Source organism: Odontomachus brunneus, unplaced genomic scaffold, assembly GCF_010583005.1.
Source record: "Odontomachus brunneus isolate Ranch 3 - 2012 unplaced genomic scaffold, Obru_v1 Obru_scaffold_128, whole genome shotgun sequence".
In the NCBI taxonomy this organism is placed as follows: domain Eukaryota; kingdom Metazoa; phylum Arthropoda; class Insecta; order Hymenoptera; family Formicidae; genus Odontomachus; species Odontomachus brunneus.
Window position 1 is genome coordinate 379,837 of NW_022639578.1, and position 17,337 is coordinate 397,173.

General features: G+C 33.4%; 3 protein-coding genes across 6 annotated transcripts in view; 1 reads left to right on the forward strand and 2 right to left on the reverse strand.

Moving 5' to 3' along the window:
• Nucleotides 1–53: 53 nt before the first annotated feature.
• On the reverse strand, nucleotides 54–4,295 carry LOC116849904 (ribosome biogenesis protein WDR12 homolog). The gene is made up of 9 exons (XM_032827548.1): nucleotides 3,941–4,295; nucleotides 3,783–3,868; nucleotides 3,421–3,631; nucleotides 3,026–3,166; nucleotides 2,457–2,632; nucleotides 1,979–2,049; nucleotides 1,310–1,556; nucleotides 885–1,017; nucleotides 54–546 (listed from the first exon to the last, which is right to left on the reverse strand). The coding sequence occupies exons 1-9, from the start codon at nucleotides 3,991–3,993 to the stop codon at nucleotides 393–395; spliced, it is 1,272 nt and encodes a 423-aa protein (XP_032683439.1). The 5' UTR covers nucleotides 3,994–4,295; the 3' UTR covers nucleotides 54–392.
• A 146-nt stretch (nucleotides 4,296–4,441) lies between these two features.
• LOC116849903 (polycomb protein EED-like) lies at nucleotides 4,442–6,856 on the reverse strand. 2 transcript variants are annotated; one of them, XM_032827546.1, is made up of 3 exons: nucleotides 6,822–6,856; nucleotides 6,599–6,715; nucleotides 4,442–6,199 (listed from the first exon to the last, which is right to left on the reverse strand). In XM_032827546.1, the coding sequence occupies exon 3, from the start codon at nucleotides 6,187–6,189 to the stop codon at nucleotides 4,903–4,905; it is 1,287 nt and encodes a 428-aa protein (XP_032683437.1). In that variant the 5' UTR covers nucleotides 6,190–6,199; nucleotides 6,599–6,715; nucleotides 6,822–6,856; the 3' UTR covers nucleotides 4,442–4,902. The 2 variants fall into 2 exon arrangements, with proteins under 2 accessions (XP_032683437.1, XP_032683438.1); XM_032827547.1 differs by lacking the exon at nucleotides 6,822–6,856 and having other exon boundaries at nucleotides 6,568–6,715.
• Nucleotides 6,857–12,714: 5,858 nt separating this feature from the next.
• LOC116849902 (inhibitor of nuclear factor kappa-B kinase subunit beta-like) overlaps nucleotides 12,715–17,337 on the forward strand; it is a 5,821-nt gene continuing 1,198 nt past the window's right edge. The window contains exons 1-13 of one of the 3 annotated variants that reach the window (XM_032827544.1): nucleotides 12,715–13,072; nucleotides 13,144–13,332; nucleotides 13,469–13,668; nucleotides 13,745–13,903; nucleotides 14,002–14,219; nucleotides 14,276–14,380; nucleotides 14,518–14,656; nucleotides 14,740–14,928; nucleotides 15,014–15,225; nucleotides 15,316–15,606; nucleotides 15,686–15,838; nucleotides 15,941–16,174; nucleotides 16,251–16,320. In XM_032827544.1, coding sequence (XP_032683435.1) covers nucleotides 13,218–13,332; nucleotides 13,469–13,668; nucleotides 13,745–13,903; nucleotides 14,002–14,219; nucleotides 14,276–14,380; nucleotides 14,518–14,656; nucleotides 14,740–14,928; nucleotides 15,014–15,225; nucleotides 15,316–15,606; nucleotides 15,686–15,838; nucleotides 15,941–16,174; nucleotides 16,251–16,320 — 2,085 coding nt within the window. In that variant the 5' untranslated portion in view covers nucleotides 12,715–13,072; nucleotides 13,144–13,217. Of the gene's footprint in view, nucleotides 13,073–13,143; nucleotides 13,333–13,468; nucleotides 13,669–13,744; nucleotides 13,904–14,001; nucleotides 14,220–14,275; nucleotides 14,381–14,517; nucleotides 14,657–14,739; nucleotides 14,929–15,013; nucleotides 15,226–15,315; nucleotides 15,607–15,685; nucleotides 15,839–15,940; nucleotides 16,175–16,250; nucleotides 16,321–17,337 lie in introns of those variants that run through there. The other 2 variants (XM_032827542.1, XM_032827545.1) reach the window with 2 other exon arrangements.

The window sequence follows — 17,337 nt, forward strand, 5'->3', positions numbered from 1 at the left end:
AAGAGGTTATACATAAGAATAGATGTAATGTAATATTAGAAAATATAATTATGTTAATGTAAAAAATTTTATTGTCTTAAAAGTTTTTAATATACGAAGTTATGCATTCAAGGTAGTACTGTAACATTCAGGTATTAATGACAATTTTATTAATATAGTTTTTACGTGTATTAATATAGTTTTACTATACATTATCGATTTGTAACATCCGAGATTGTTGAGCTATTTAAGATTTTTCGATAACTGTTGGTTTCGAATAATATTTAAAACATTTTTAATTGATACGATCGGAAATTTTGCTTAAAAGTTTTGAAAACGAAAATTTGGGATAAATATAAGTTTATTATTGACGCAAGATTTCAAAGATTTCACTTTCCTGCTACGAAACAATTTCATATCGTGTTTGTAAACTGTTGGTCGATGTCGGACATAAATATTCTCAATGTGTTGTCCGCACCACCAGATGCTATCAGTTTAGAGTTCAACCAGTCACAACACAGAACTTTATCTTCGTGTCCTGTGAGATCGAACAACGGCGTCTTGGGACTGAAAAGTAAATCGTAAATATAATGTAAATATGCTACTATAAATACATAACAATATACATGATATAAATATATTGTTATGATGTAAATATGTAATCTCGGAAATGAAAGTGAAAATGAAATATCTATCATATGTTGGAAGAATAAGAAAAACTATTTGTGAAAATTTTACAGATATTAATAAAATGTATGCATGCACTTCTTACACACACAAAAATACACCTTTTATGAAATCAGATATTAATTAACATTAATGTGAGAATATAAAACGTATAAGTGGCTCTTTCATGTTTTTAGTATAGTTTGAGAATTAATAATCAATGGTGCAATATAATTAACCTTCTGGTATCCCAAAGCTTGACAATGTCATCATAGGCTCCCGAGATAAAGAGGTATTCAATCACAGTCGACCAGCGCACGCATTGTACCCATTGTGTATGAGAAGTGTACATGGTTTTCATAACTGCATTTTCTGAAACATACAATCTGCCTGTTATTTAAATAAATTTGAATTTTTATTAAATATTTCGAGATACTCGTTAAATCTTAATCTCACGAGAAATAGCTCAATTTCATTGAAATAAATGAATCGAAAGTCAGGAGAATTAAAAGACCAAAGTTATGTAAATTTTCTGCTATTTTTTTTAATATATGAGAAATCAAGAGAAAATTCAATAATATAAAAATATAATATTAAAAAAATATATATATTAAATATAATATTAAAAGAAAAATTTAAAATGTCGTGGAAGTCTTTTCAGTACCTGAAGATCTTGGATCGTATAGTCTCACATGTCTATCCGCGGACGCAGTTATCAGAGCGTGCGCTAACGAGGAATAGTCCACGTCAAAATAGCTTTTCTCGCCGACAAACTCACGCTTAATGCTGCCCAATTCAGAATCCCACATTTTCACAGTGTGGTCCCAAGATGATGTGACGATTTCAGTTTTGTCGCACCACTTAACTCCGCTAATTGCATCTTTGTGTCCTTTCATCGTACACATCGAAACCTGCGTTGAAAGTAGTTACGTATTGATCTATTATTCTCATATAATTACTAGTATAATTACTTTTACGAGTATAAATAATTACTTTTTGCAATACATAGTATAAAATGTCCATCGAATATAAAAAATATAATATACAACAATAACACAACATATTTTCAACGATTTTTATTGTTTAGTGACAAACATTGAAACTAGAGATACCGACTAACAGGTAAACAAAAGTTACTTCAGAGTAACAATGCTAAATAAATACATACTGCATCTATTATTTTTGTACATAGCTCATGAGAAATCGATATTGCTTAAGAGACACTATCGTATAGAAATTTTTGAAGTTATCTATATTTTGGTGAAATAGTTGTAAAATATTTTTTGTGTCCATACATACTACATAAATATCGGCTTCAATTCGGTCTATGTACCTGTGTTTTACCATGCTCCATTTTTGCTCTTTTTGGCATGGACTCCCCATCTTCCAGTTCATCTTGAATAGCTTATAAATTAAAAAAGAAAATCTTATTGTTGCATTTACATTTGTATTGTTTTTTTGTAATTAACCCTTTATTTGGCAGACTTAAAAAAACTGTAAGAAAAAATTAAGTGTTTAATAATTATTAAGTTAATATGTCCTGAATGCAACTATATTGTTTTTAATATCATTTTGAAAACGTATTTTCAACGATTTTTGTTATCTAGTAGTAAAAATTGAAACTAGAGATATCGAGGTAACAGGTAACCAAAAGTTGCTTCAGAGCAACAGTATTAAATAAATGCATCCTGTATCTGTTATTCTTATATAGCTCATGAAAAATCAATGTTGTTTGAGAGTAACATTACCAAATGAAGGGTTAAAGAGTTCTATGTTAACAATTTTATTGTTTTATGAATCTAGATATTCACATGTCAACCAGATTTTAAGTGTTGTATCTGAGCTACCAGTAGCCATTAACATAGTATCATGGTTCACACTAACTGTCTCCACACTCTTTTCATGTCCTTTGTAAATGTGCAATCGTTCCACTGAATTTTTCGCTATATCCCATTTCCATGTTATAGCTGTTTGGTCTTGCGATGCACTGTTATAAAATATGTATGCAAAAATAATCCTTAGCTGTTTCTGATTAATTATATAGTATGCTAAATATGTTTATGCTAAATATGTCAAGATTAAAATTGATTTTACAAAATGATATATTGAATGACAGATCATATACCATAGAACTGTTGGAACAATCTTTTATAAGATGTTTAACACTTAAAAAGTAACATAGCTATTTACTGCTTTCTTAAATTCTTTTATAAAATAAAATATACTATTATGCACAAGAAAAAAATAGACTTTTTAAATATTATATAAATTTGACTGTTTAAGTATAAGCTCATGGATACCATTGATACATTTAACAGTATACCAATGGTATACATAGCAAAAACATGTTAACAATAATGGCTGTTATTTCTGGAAATACCTGACAAAGGAAACATTATCATCATTAACAGATATCCATGCCACTGCTTTGATAGGGGATGCATGTCCAGGAATCACAAGACGATGCTTACCAGTTGATGTCCAAATGTGCAAAGTATTGTCATAACAGCCAGTTAAAATCCTGAATTGAATAATTTGTGGTGTTATATATTTCAATTAACACAAATATATGCACAACTGGATAAAGATAAAGTTGAACTTCATTACTCATCGATTATTATATTTATAAAGTTGTTGAAAATTAATTCAAAGTAGTTATACAAAATTTGAATGAAAATTTATTTAGATAATAACCAATATGTATATAATATTGTATATAACTTTAGAAAATTAAACTTTGTCTTTTGAATTTTTATAATCACAATCAGTACTAACCATTTATCACAAACAGCAACAGTTGACACCCAGTCATCATGTATCAGGCAATCCTGAGGTTCTGGTGAGACATACTTTTTCAAATATTCCACATCTATTACTTCTTCAGTGGAAACTTGTGTTTCTGCGATGTACTCCCTCAGAGAGGTGTGCAGAAGCTGAGAAGATATCAAGAAATCAAAGTTCACTGCATTCTGGATATTCTTCGACTCTGTGAATCAACCGTTTCGTCTATGAGAAAATCAAAATGATGATCATCTAAAATGTTTTGCAACTCGAATCAGACTTATGATTTGTGAATCTAAGCAACAAAAGTGCTGATTTAGAGAAAAATACGAGGATAATTCGAAATGTTTGCTTACCCTTCAGAAATTTGTTAACAATAGTGTTCAATTCACTAACGTCTATTGACGCGTTCACGAATATGGGATAATCAGGCACGGCATATCTATGAAATGAAAATATAACCTCCATGAAACAAATATAACAGCAAAAGGAAAAGAAAAGGCTAAAATCTTACCGTTGCTGCTTAGTGATGAGACGAATTTGTATTTGACTATTCACATTCGCCATCGTAAAATTGATTTATTTATGCACAATTTCTACGTCTGTCATCGTACTTACTCGTTGCTGATATACGCACGATCGCGACATGTCATAACTATAGTATAATAAAAATTCACAGCTGTTCATATGATGTAGAAATCTTTCTCAAATCAGAATTTCAAGATTCATCTTGAAAAAAATATAAACTTTCTTTCAGTTTAGAGTTCAATACAGAATTTTATAAATTGCTTACACGCGGAAATTAACCAATCAACAGAGATCTAAAGTTACCCGATACTAATGAGATTTTACCCGATAATGAGATTTCTACTCTGATACTGAAGGGCCAATAATTTTATTGGACAAAATTACCGAATCTAATTCTTTAACCTAATTAGGCAATGAAAAAAAGTATGTGTGAAAATCTTAAAGCTAGATTTTATATCACATGTAACTCAATAATTGTGCACTGAAATGGATTATATATATACACAATTTATTTCTTTATTTATAATTATAAAAAATATATAAACTATATAAAAAACAATCTTTCATCTTATTCATTTGCACATTAATGCATTGATTGCCCTACTGATTTTTATGAATTCTGCAGCTTAAATTAATTTAGATTTTATAACTAAAGTTAAGACTTAACTGAAGAAGCTCTTAACTAAAGTTAATAATAGTATATCTTTCAAAGTTGGCTTACATACTAAGGCAATCTCAAAATTATTGACAACTATAAAGCTGAAAATCTATAGTATATGTAACATGAACAATAGATTTTCAATGCTAACAGTGAATTGGAACATAGCATAAGTAGATCTTGGGTTAACTTATTTAGACAACAAGACAGAGTATATAATTATAATAAGTATATACATTTCTTGATACGCGCGCATTAGTTTTTATCGACCTTTTGTCAAGAGTTTAACATTACTGATCACGATTCCACCTCCAAATGGTCGCATCATCGCATACGCACAATAACACTGAGCCATCCCGACTCAAGCTGGTTTGGCGGATGGGTGCAGTGCAACGCGGATGCTGAAGGGAGAAGCAGCGCGCCTGTCCGGGTTCATCCACGTCCAGGTCCCAAACATAAGTACGACCGACCTGATTCCCCAAGGCGATTGTTCGCTGCCAAAAATCCATGGAGAAACGTATGAACCAAATGTCGCATTCCTTGAATTCGAAACGATGCAGCATAGTCGCGCTGGTCTCGCCATTACGCAGCTGCGAGTCTTCGAGTCTGCCGGGTTTCCAGCAAACAATACAGTTTTCGCAGGACTTGCTCAGGATGAAATCGCCGTACCATTTGACGCAATCAACGTAATTGCGGTGAACGTCGCGCGTAGTAAAGTCTGGAAAGTGTTGGAGAATCGAGTCGAATGGTCTACCATTGCGACTGGGATTGCAGTAATATGACTGCTTGATCGCCTCTTGCATGTCTGTTTTGTCCAATGACCAAAGTTTCAACGCGTGATCCATACCGCACGAGATGATTCGCATGCCTCGCATGTCGAAGTCGGCGCTCAACACCTCGTCCCGGTGACCCTCCACGCCACCGAAAATTGCGATGCATACGTCCGTTTTAATGTTCCACAGTCGTAGGGCGTGATCCTTGGATGCGGATAACAATATGTTCGGGTCGCACGGGTGAATCTTCAGTTCGTTGATTGCATGGCCGTGACCGATGTAGTGCTTGATGCAGGTCATCGTCACAGGGCTGATGATACGAATAACGCCGCGGGAGCCCGCTACGGCCAGCAGTGGCTTGCCCATGTCGTCATACGTCCATGTGCACGTGTAGAAGTTTTCTTCCGCGTCAGGATCGGAGTAGCATTGTCGCAGTCGTATGTTTCCGCCTTCTGGGCATTCGTAAATACTCACGCGGTTACTGCCCACGCAAGCGAATATCAGTGGCTCGCCTTCCTTCAAGTGATGATTAAATTGCACCCCGAACAATGGTTGCCCGTGATCCTCTTTCACGTTGCAACAATACTTGTACAATGGCTTGTCCGTGGAGGGCTTGTACTTGGTTGTAGTTTTGCTCCTGCGACGGCCCTTTCGTCGGTAACGAGCACTACGAGTGGGGGTGTCGCTGCGATGAGTGCCAGCGGTAGAATTGCTGCCAATGCTGCATTCCGTCTGGTCACTGTCGTTCTCGCTGTCCTCCTGGCTGGATGCGTATGCTTGGGATTTGTTGTTCGTCTTCTTCATCTTGATGGTGCTTTTCATATGAATATATTTTTACTATGATATTATTATACAGAAAAAAGATTTAAATTTGTTTCAAAGCTCTTCTGGTCCCCCACCGCGGCTATCTTGATTTACATGCACAGATCATTTTACAAGTTTGCTTGATTAATTGCAAGTGTCATCTTATACATTTTTTTCCAACGTATTTTGCAAAAATTTTTAACGTATATCTTCTCGCTTTTGACGTCATCAATCGAGAGTTCCGCAGCGAGGAACCATATACTGCAAGAATCATGTATGCTTCAAATATTTTAAATATCTATAAATCGTATGTAATTTCTCACTTTAATAAATAAATAATTTTTCTCAATGGAAAAAAGAAAATTTTGTCAAATGTACCATAATCTATTGGATATTCTTCATATCTTACTATATCTTAGGTATGTTGTGCCAGTGTTCCAATAACTGGTATACCGTTACTTAATCCCAATAGGCCTTCAGTTACATTCAAAATTCTGTCCCCTAAGCAAATACATGATTGTATGTTCTGAAATAAAGCAATGCACATATATGTTTAAATATATCAGCTCTATATATATATACATATATATAGCCTAAAAATAATTAACATGGTTTTCAATATGGAAACTTACAGAAATATTTGCAGACAGAAAACGAATATTATACTTGCGACAGAGTTCTTTTGATTTATGGATTAGTCCCACAATATTAGATATTCCATTACAATTTACTAGGCAAGTTGCACCAGAAATTATATAATATTCATCTATTATTGCTATGTTAGCCTCTATCTGAAAATAATCATCAATAGTTATAATAGAAATAATAGGTTAAAGAATTTTTTTTGTTTCAATACCAGATTATATTAAATATTGTTCACATAAAATAAAAATATTTCTCACTTCTGATAAAGTATGTGCAACCCTAGAATCAAAAGCAAAAATTATAAAGTCCACAGAGATATCTATTCTTGCTTTTATAACATCAGCAATGGATTCGCACTGATGTACAGATATATTCCATTTCTTTTCTTTTGCACTCTGATATAAACCGTTTGATATCTTTTGACATAAATTTGTTGATCCTACTACCTAAAAATATATATAATGAGAGAGACAATATACTTTTATATCATGAATATAGCTACAAATATAGCTATATATGTTCGTTAAATTCTGTCAATGTATTGATTATATTATTTGCATTCTTCTATATACAAATTTGATTTTTGTATGAAAAGAAAAATATATGCAGGATATAATTAAGTATATAATTTTGATATATAATCAATATAAATTTGTATGATCCTCTGAATGACTTACTACATATTATATACAAGTTAAAACTTAATTTTGTAGCAAATTCAGTTGCATACTGATGCGCAAAAAAAGTTACTGAACATAAGATATAATATAAACACTTTATTTATAAGTACAATGTAAAATAATTAATAAAATATGTCAGGTATTTGATTAATCAAAACTTATTTATTGCTTTTTTTAACTTTATACGCAACATCTTTTATTATGCAGTTAATAAAAATAATAACGAAAAGCAGATGTATGTATGTGTATATGCCTTTTTATTAATTATATTCTCCAAAAATAGATCTAATAAAAATTTTTTTAAGAAACACTTTCATAGACAAAAAACGATAGTATGTAAACAAATCTGTATGAGCAGACTATATATTAAAAGAAGCAACTTTTGCTCTTTTTGGAAAACACGCCGAAAACATCAGAATACGAAGAACATTTTTTATTGCCGCAAACACACCATAAAAGCAACCAAACAATCGCTTCTCCGCACTGTGCCGCTCTTGAAGATCCCAGCCATGCCAACTATGACTGCTAATATGCACTTGAATATTTCAGACAAAACGCGGCAACACCTTGTGCACTAACGGCTTTTGCACACAGGGGTGCGTTCGAAAACATCACCCGTGTGTATTTTGTCACACTCAGATCGTTCGAAAACCCCTAGTGGGCACACTGACCATGCGACCATGGCCGTTCGAAAACCGTACTCCGTGGACCACTTGTGTGACTTTTCTCCACTCTCTTTTGCGCGGTGTGAATCGGTGGAGATGGTGGAGAGTGCGCAAAGAGTGCAATACAGTATAAAATTACTAAATTATTTATGGTTTTTTGTTCTTCGAAACATTCGTACAACCATTAGCCATCACGGTAAGATAAAAAATTTAAATACAGCAGTGTAGGTTAACCAGGTTTAGGTTTATTTCTATAGTGATGTATATTGTCAGAATATTGTCTTTAAATATAAATAAAGCTTATTAAGCTTTTTGTATTTTATAGGTTCTGAAATTTTCTTACGAGATACGAGGCACGTTAAAAGTCACGAATCAGTAACAATTTGTGAAAAAAAATGGAAAATTTCATCCCGGGTCGTCATATTTTATGCATGGATATTTAAAAAAATATACAAAAGGATGACAAGGGAAATGTCTATATATACGATGTTAAAGGTAAGGAGTAATAAATAAGTTTATAAATTTCCTTAGGCCTGGTGCCCACGATGCTAGAAATCGATCCGAGTTCTCGGACCAAGGAATATATAATCAATTAACTTTCCAGATAACTAAATTATAAATTAATAATTACTAAATTAATTAATTAATTAATTACTAAATTTATTAATTTATTATTATTTTGCTGAGAAGCAATTATAGCTAATGTCGAAATACGCTTTCGATCATTTTGTACAACATATGTAGGCACAACACACATGTATGTCACATTGAGCATTCTTCCATGGCTGTTCGAAAACTCCTCTCGATACCAACTCCACTAACCCCACCAAGCCCATCCACCACAGCCACTTTCCGTCGTGGACTTTCAGTGTTTTCGAACGCACCCCAGGTTGTGTTCCAAAATACACTGCTAGTACTGAAAATCTGTAGTTTGTGTTACGTATACTGTAGAATGTTATAAAGTATTGGCCTTGGCTCCGAGAGCGATTATTGACGTCATAAGTCTCTACTAGCCAATCATAAAGCTTATAAGATACTTGTTGGACTAATAAACGTAAGCTGAATAACCTAGAATATATTAACTTAGAGCCAGTCGAACATGCTATTAGTATTGGCAGTGAATTTCAGACTTCAGACTTCAATTATTGGCTGAGCACACCTTGACTTAAGTGGCCCTACGCCATTGCACAGCTAGATGCTTCCATCGTATATAATCTGGACAACCATAGGCCTGTTCTTTGTAGTTGCACTGCTGAACTGGTGCAATATATTGAAGTGAAACAAATATACGTTTTCTCACTCTAACTTATTGCACTAGTTCAGTAGTGCAGCTACAAAGAACAGGCCTCATATTGCGTTCAGATAGAATAACTCACACTCCTAGTGAATTTAATAATGTAATTAAACAACTTAAAGTTGCTTGCATTAAAAGCAAGAGAATGAAGGTTATCACTCTGCGAGAAACCACAATTATATAATTGCGTGATAAGAAGACCGCTTTCTTCCGAGTGTAATGGGCATACGAACAGAATATGATGCAGGGAATTAAGCTCTGCTCCACATGCGCAACTCGGGTCTGTAACTAAATTTTTCTCCAGGAGATGTGGACTAGATCTTACGTGGTGCGATCTCAGTCTCGCCATCAACGATATTACGTCCCTCTTGACAAACTTAAGGGTGCAGAACCAAGGCCTGACGGCCAGATTGGTAATTTCTTTCCTGTATCTAGTACCTTTAGATTCAAATTGTATCTCCAAAAGGTCGTGAGCCAACTTCGTGAACTCTGCCCTGAGAGTAGAAATAACATCACCAAAGAAGATTCCCTTCCTGATTTTAATAGAAGAATTTTCCGCGGCTAGTTTGGCAAGTCTATCAGCCTCTTCGTTTCCGCGTATACCGCAGTGGGCAGGGACCCATATCAGGGACATCCTGATGTCTGTGTCCTTAGCCTTGCCAATCTTATCAATAATTTTTAAAAAGAGCGGATTGAGTCTCCTTTTCGATGAGACGTTGAGCAAGCCAATAAGCGTACTTTTGGAACCCGTGCAAATGATGATATTTCTTTTGTCTGAGGATAACACGCAATCAACGGCTTTAATAATAGCCGAGGCCTCAACATTTAGAATAGAACCTGAAAAGGAATACGGGATCGCTGCAGATAGACCAAGGTCTTCGGAGAAAATTCCAAAGCCTGCCGCCCCGCCAGAAGACAGGGAACCATTCGTGAAGATGATACAATCCGGATTTCTCTTTGACAGTATAGAACTTGCCCTCCTGTTCATACCTTCAATCGAGATTTTTTTAGAGCCCTTATAGTAGAAGTTTCCAACTTTCCTCCTATATCCTCCCAGGTCCTTAAAGGCGTGAATGTCTATCTCAAGGTCTTTAAATTTTAGGTCAGCCGCAAAAGCTAGGTGACCCACAAGCTTGGTCGCCACCGCCCTGCGAATTACAGCCCTGTATTCTGATAGTACATTCTCCGATCTAGACTTAATATTTTGAAGACTATCAGGAGCCCCCTCCTGGCAACCAGCCGTGACCGAGGGAGACAAGCGAGAGAAGGAAAGACGGGATTTCAGGGAATCGAAGAAGCTAGGATTACGGTCAAACAAATTAAGAATAGCAATTCTAGTTACCGTGTATAATCTACGCACCACCAAAGGCCACTCCCCACACTGATCTAAGGGTGCGTTCAGATTCCTCATCCGGGTGCACTCTATTACTAGAAACACTATAGTATATGTGACATATACTATAGCACTTCTAGTAATAGAATACACCCGGGTGGGGAATCTGAACGCAGCCTAACAAAATATTCGTAGGCGTTGTACACATACAGCCCAGAACGCATCTAAGAGATGCAAACTGGATTCTATCCAACTTAATAGATAGAGCGGGAGAAACTCCGACCAGAGGTGCTCCGCCATAATCAAAAACCGATCTGACCAGACCTTTGTATGCCTAAAATAGTGAGAGGGTGAGAGCCCCATCCTACGCCACCAATAGCCTTTAGAATCTTAACACTAGAGAAACAAGCTGTAACCAAGCTGTAACCAGGATAAATGATCAGTGCCTGCACACCTAAAACAAATAGCAGGAGACGTCTTGCTCCTGCACTGCTCACTGACATGCCCAAATCTCTGACAGTGTGCACATCTGATTGTTCTTTGAATGTAAGATTTTAAATATATCACCTTACCGTAGTAAGTGGCCTTATCAGGGTAGGTAGCCCCTTCGAAAGTGATGATAAAGACTTGCTGGCAGTAAATTTCGGGACGCAGTTACAATAGGCTCAGTTCCCACTTAGGGCTGCGTTCAGATTCCACATCCGAGTGTATTCTATTACTAGAAGTGCTATAGTATATGTAACATATTCTATAGTGTTTCTAGTAATAGAGTGCACCCGGATGAAGAATCTGAACGCACCCGAGTTCCCACTGAGCGCGTCACGCGCACGTCGTCTGCTGCGTCACGAGTTAACCAATGAAATCCTCTAATTAGAATGACGCGCGCGCGACGCATGACGCACTTGTTTCAATGGAACGATTTGATTGGTTAACTCGTGACGCAGGCAGATGACACGTGCGTGGCGCGCTCAGTGGGAACTCAGCCTAAGGGTCACTAAATATGGTGCCCTACATCCCCTCCACTTGCCTCAGTTTTCTCGAAGAGTCAGCAGTCTAGTTACTATATAGAAGTCTGTGGTTCCAACAGCCAACTCCGACATACGGCGTATTATGTGTTCCAGGTCCTTATGGCTTTTGCACACAGGACGCGGTAATGCTTGCCGCGTGGCAGAAGTTCGCGCGACAGCCAATCAATATGCTGCTTTCCGTAAGAGCTAGAAGGTTATTACGGAAAGCAGCATATTGATTGGCTGTCGCGCAAACTTCCGCCGCGCGGCAAGCATTACCGCGTCCTGTGTGCAGGAACCATAATTGCTAACTGAGCGCTTTTTACGCTACACACCTAATAATAAAGGCTGCGTTCCATTTCACGCATTATGCGAACATTTCCTATAATATACGTGACATGAACTATAGATAAATGCACACATAGTAGTGCGTTCAGATTCCCTACCCAGGTGCACTCTAATACTAGAAGTGCTATAGTATATGTGACATGTACTATAGTGTTTCTTGTAATAGAGTGCACCCGGATGAGGAATCTGAACGTAGTTTAGCGTGAAACGGAACGCGGCGAAAATCACATCTTTCATTAGTTCCAACAAAATCCGTTACGAGCCGCTATTTTTTCTTCTAAATTGAAGTCTTATAGCGAATTCGGTTGCTTGCACTAGTGTGCACTGAGTGCGCACTAAGGCTTGTTCATAGTATGTTATTATATTTAAAGATTGTCTTAAATAATTCTCAAATAAATTCTCAAATATTTTTAACCATAATATGATATGTATAACATCCGTACGAATCATTTTATTAGTTAAAATGTTTTTAAATATGTATTTAAGACACGATCTTAAATATAAGAATGTACTGTAAACAAGCCTTAATGCGCACTCAGTGCGCACTAGTGCAAGCTACCGAATTCGCTATTAAATTAAACATTTTTAATAAATTCCTTATTGTCGATGACTAATTCTTACTGTTAGGACATGACACATGTCAATTGATACAAATTTTAAACACTACGAAAGTTTGACTTACAAATTAATTTAATTAAAATTATACTAATTATGCGGTAAAAAACAGTGGATGCACTTTTAATTTGCAGTGTGCATTTTGTGAAGAAATAGAAGTATTGACGAACTTATCTCGCCTAGGAATAAAAACTATTTTATCGATTTTACCATTCTGATTACGAAGATCTATTACATTTCACCTAAACGACGAGGTCTTATGTTCTAGATAATTTTTAAATAATTCTTAGATATATGTAAGTTATTTTACGTTAGTTATTTATGAAATAAAAATGAAATGATATTTACTTATTAGTATCTGATAAAGTCATCTACTTAAATCTAATTAGTTTCGACGTGTGATGTGTACAAATTAAAAGAAGTTTATTTTACGGATTTAAAATGACATTTAATCCAATCCAGTCGAGTAATGACTGGAAATTAAACCGAACTCTTGGTATTGGAGGCTTTGGAACTGTTCAACTTTGGGTACATGCCCGAAGTGGCAAAAAAATTGGTAAGCTACAGCATATAAGTAAACAATATTTGTATTTTTTATTTCAAGATCCTCTTACAAGAATTTTCATATATATTCAAATTTATGCTATGTAACAATAATGAATTTTACATTTAGTATAAATTGTTAATTTTAGCAATAAAAAAATGCAAATGGGATTATTCACAATTAACACCAGAACAACGAAAAAGATGGGCTAATGAAGTTGATATAATGAGACGTCTGAAGCATCCAAACATTGTGAAAGCAGGACCATTACCATTCAAACTTCCAGATGTAGAGGAAAATCTGCCAGTTCTTTGTATGGAATATTGTAGAAAAGGAGACTTAAGAAAAGTTGTTTTTAATTTGTATAATTTATTGTGTATATTTTTTTTCTGTAATGAAATAATTTTTATTTCTTTTATTGTAGATTTTAAATAAATCAAAAAATTGTTGTGGAATTAGAGAAAGAAAAGCTGTGAAAGTAATGACTGAAATTATATCAGCTGTAGAATATTTGCATTCTTGTAATATAACTCATCGCGATTTAAAGCCAGAAAACATAGTTCTCCAGAATGAGAATAATATAGTAAGATAACATATATACAGATCAAATTTTATTAAAGTTTTTATAGACTATCTTGCAATATGTATTGAATTATATTTCTTATTTAAATTAAATTTCAGCTATCATATAAATTGATAGATCTTGGATATGCTAAAGAACTTGGAGAGGCTAGTACATCTGCTTCTTTAGTTGGTACACTGAATTATGTTGCTCCAGAACTTCTATGGAAAGAAAAATATAGTTGTTCAGTTGATTATTGGAGTTTAGGTATATTATTTTATGAACTTGTAACTGGAATGAGGCCATTCCTACCAACAATGCAACATACTATGGAATGGTAAGAAATCAACTAATTCTATAGTTTCTGCAAAAAAATAATTCTCAATTTTGCAGGATGAAACACATTCAAAATAAAGATTATGAAGATATTCATGCTTATGAATCAGAAGGGAAAATTATTTTTGGAAAAGACATTCAAGATCCGACTCACTTATCAAAGTAAAAAAAATAATATGTATATGTTATTTTTATGAACACTCTATATATGTAAAACAGGAAATTATTTTTAAAATACTTTATTTTACAAAACAAAAATTTTTTATTTATATCTAATATTGTAATATTTTTTTTATCAGTTATCTTCGAAGCAAAATGGTCCATTGGTTTAGATTGGTTTTACAATGGGATCCACGAAAAAGAGGCAAAGTCTTCAACGAATCTGGTATGGGTTATTTGATGGTATTCAAGATGCTACGACAAATATTACCAAAAAAGGTTGCATAAAGATTATATACTTTTTATATATTCGTATATCTTTTATTATTTTATATATATATATACATATCTTATGTGTGTAGATATTATATGTTTTCTGTGTCCCGCTTTATAAAATAAAAACATATGAAATAGATGGTAACACTACTGTGAAAGATGTTCAGTTATTAATAGAAAAAGATACTAATATTGAAATTGAACATCAAATATTAACTGATTACAACGGTACAATACTAATTGAAAGTACTGCATTACTTGTCTCAAAAACTAACGTATGTATAATACATTTGTACAATATATACAAATTTTCATCTAATGTGAAACTTGATTTCTAAGTTGACTATAATTTTGTTGTAGGATCAAGTTTTATTTGTCTTCAGAGATGGATGTTACTTAACTGAAGATACACCTACATTGAATATTCCCATAGAAGTGGAGAAAATGATAATACAATCAAAAGATGAATTGACTTTTGAAGTATTACAAAATTATTATCGTCACACGATCTTTTATGTAAAAGAACAAGTACATTTATTTCAGTTATATGTATTTGCTTTTAGTATAAATGTGTAAGTTCTCTATAAAATATTGTTAATCTATTATTACAATAACTGATCTTGAAATTATTATATACATCATAATATAACGTCATATTTCAGAGATTTATTACATCAGAAAATCAATACATTTAATACAAATATGGAAAATACATTGGAATGTACAAAAACTCTTATGAATCAAGTACATGTGATTCGTCGAAGATATGAGAATCCTACGACTGTAGATGCAACTGACAAAAAGAAAATCTTACATATTTATTTTGACAAAGTTGATAAATTGGTCAGTGCAGCTGATCAAATAAAAATCAAGTTTATATCTTTGAAGGAAAATAATGACAAATTCAGAGATAAAATTCAAAGTATCGATCACATGAAAGATTTGTCGGAATGGTAAGCGAACAATACAATATATTAGAAAATAATATTGTAAAAGATGTTATTTTTTGATATTTCTATATTGTTCTAATAGGTACCATAAAATATGTAACATACATGTGGAATTTAAACAGAAAAATACTCATAAGACAGCAAAACCACTGGATATGGTAAAGTTGGTGTTTGAATTTTTAAATACACTTGGAATACAACATAGCAAGAACAGTAATATAAACAGTAATATAAGGTACCAAAAATTTTATCATGAATTGTATATTAAATGCATAATGAGCATTTTAACAAGAATTTTTATTTATATGATACTGTTATGTGCATCCATTTTTAATAGACAAATATGTAATTTGCAAAATGAGTTATTGAAATTGGAGAAAATATTTAATTCAGTTACTGTTATGACAAAATTGTATTGGAAAGAATATCAGGAAATTATACAATTGGATACTGAAGTTACTTCACAAGAATACAACAGTCGGCAATTTTTGAATATCTCTGCTACTGAATTAAATAGCGCCATTCAATCGGAGGATGACGTGATATACGATAATTTAGTCATACTTCACACGTAAGTTTTTTTTTTTATTATAACATCGTTTCACTTTAAAATACTAGATTGTTTTAAATTATCATTATGTTTTTAGAATGGATAATTTAATGGCCGAAATGCATAAGAAATATTTGGAGGTGCTTAATTTTGACCCATTATCGAAGGTATAATATACATAAACACATCCCAGATAGCACAAGATCTCCTGAGGATGTCCTAAAGACGTCCTGAGGATGAAAAAATGTTCTCAGGACTTTCTCAGGATGCACTCTGGATGTTCCCTGGACATCTGTGCTGTTACAGATTCTTTCGTTTTTAAATATTTGTGCTAGAGATGGGACATCGAATAGAAATAATCGATTATAAGCTATAATCGGTATCGATATCGCCCAACTCTACTGTATGGTTGCGTTCGTTTTGGCGCTTACAACGCTCTGAGCATCATTTCATCCTTGTTTCTATCAAATACTAAACAAGGACAAATGATGCTTACACGCGCTAAAACGAACGCAACCAATGTATAATCGATTATAAATATAATCGGTATTGATATCGCCCATCTCTAATCTGTGCTTTGGAAGATAAAAACCCATAAAAACTTTGACAAAGAGTCATCTTTTCAGTTATAATTTTCGTTTTTGTGAAATATTCATATTGTGTACATGTCATTTCAAAGTATTAAGTATAATTTTATATATTTTATAACAAAATCGAAAAAATTGGTTTTTTATTTTAAAATGTAGGTATCAGTTTGGTTGTTGAGCATTAACACACTATATATTTTTAATTAGATCTCACACCAGTTTATTAGACTTTAAACAGTATTATAAAGTGCATATTTTAGTTATGAAATCTTTTTTGTTTGGAACGTTTACATTTTTATTTGATATTATTACTAGATTGATCAATTAATGCGTGGAACATAATGACGTATACCCCATTTAATGTTGGCATGCTTGTCAGTTTTAACAAATGTATAAACAGGCATGTTCAATAGTTCTGTTTTTATTATTTGATGTCTATCCTTATGACCTGTTAAAAAAATATATTTCTTATTTGTATTCTGTACAAAACACACATTCTCTCTCTTTCTATATCGAATTGTTAGGAAATATACATATACATATATATATATATATATATATATATATATATATATATATATATATATATATATATAT

What these genes read in the sequence shown, in the direction of transcription:
- LOC116849904 (XM_032827548.1), bottom strand. Translation starts at nt 3,993, where the DNA reads ATGGCGAATGTGAATAGTCAAATACAAATTCGTCTCATCACTAAGCAG. An exon ending in TGGAGCATGGTAAAACACAG is followed by an intron (nt 1,557 to 1,978) that starts GTACATAGACCG and finishes CTTTCAACGCAG; the next exon opens with GTTTCGATGTGTACGATGAA. An exon ending in AAGCTTTGGGATACCAGAAG is followed by an intron (nt 547 to 884) that starts GTTAATTATATT and finishes TTTACTTTTCAG; the next exon opens with TCCCAAGACGCCGTTGTTCG.
- LOC116849903 (XM_032827546.1), bottom strand. Translation starts at nt 6,189, where the DNA reads ATGAAGAAGACGAACAACAAATCCCAAGCATACGCATCCAGCCAGGAG.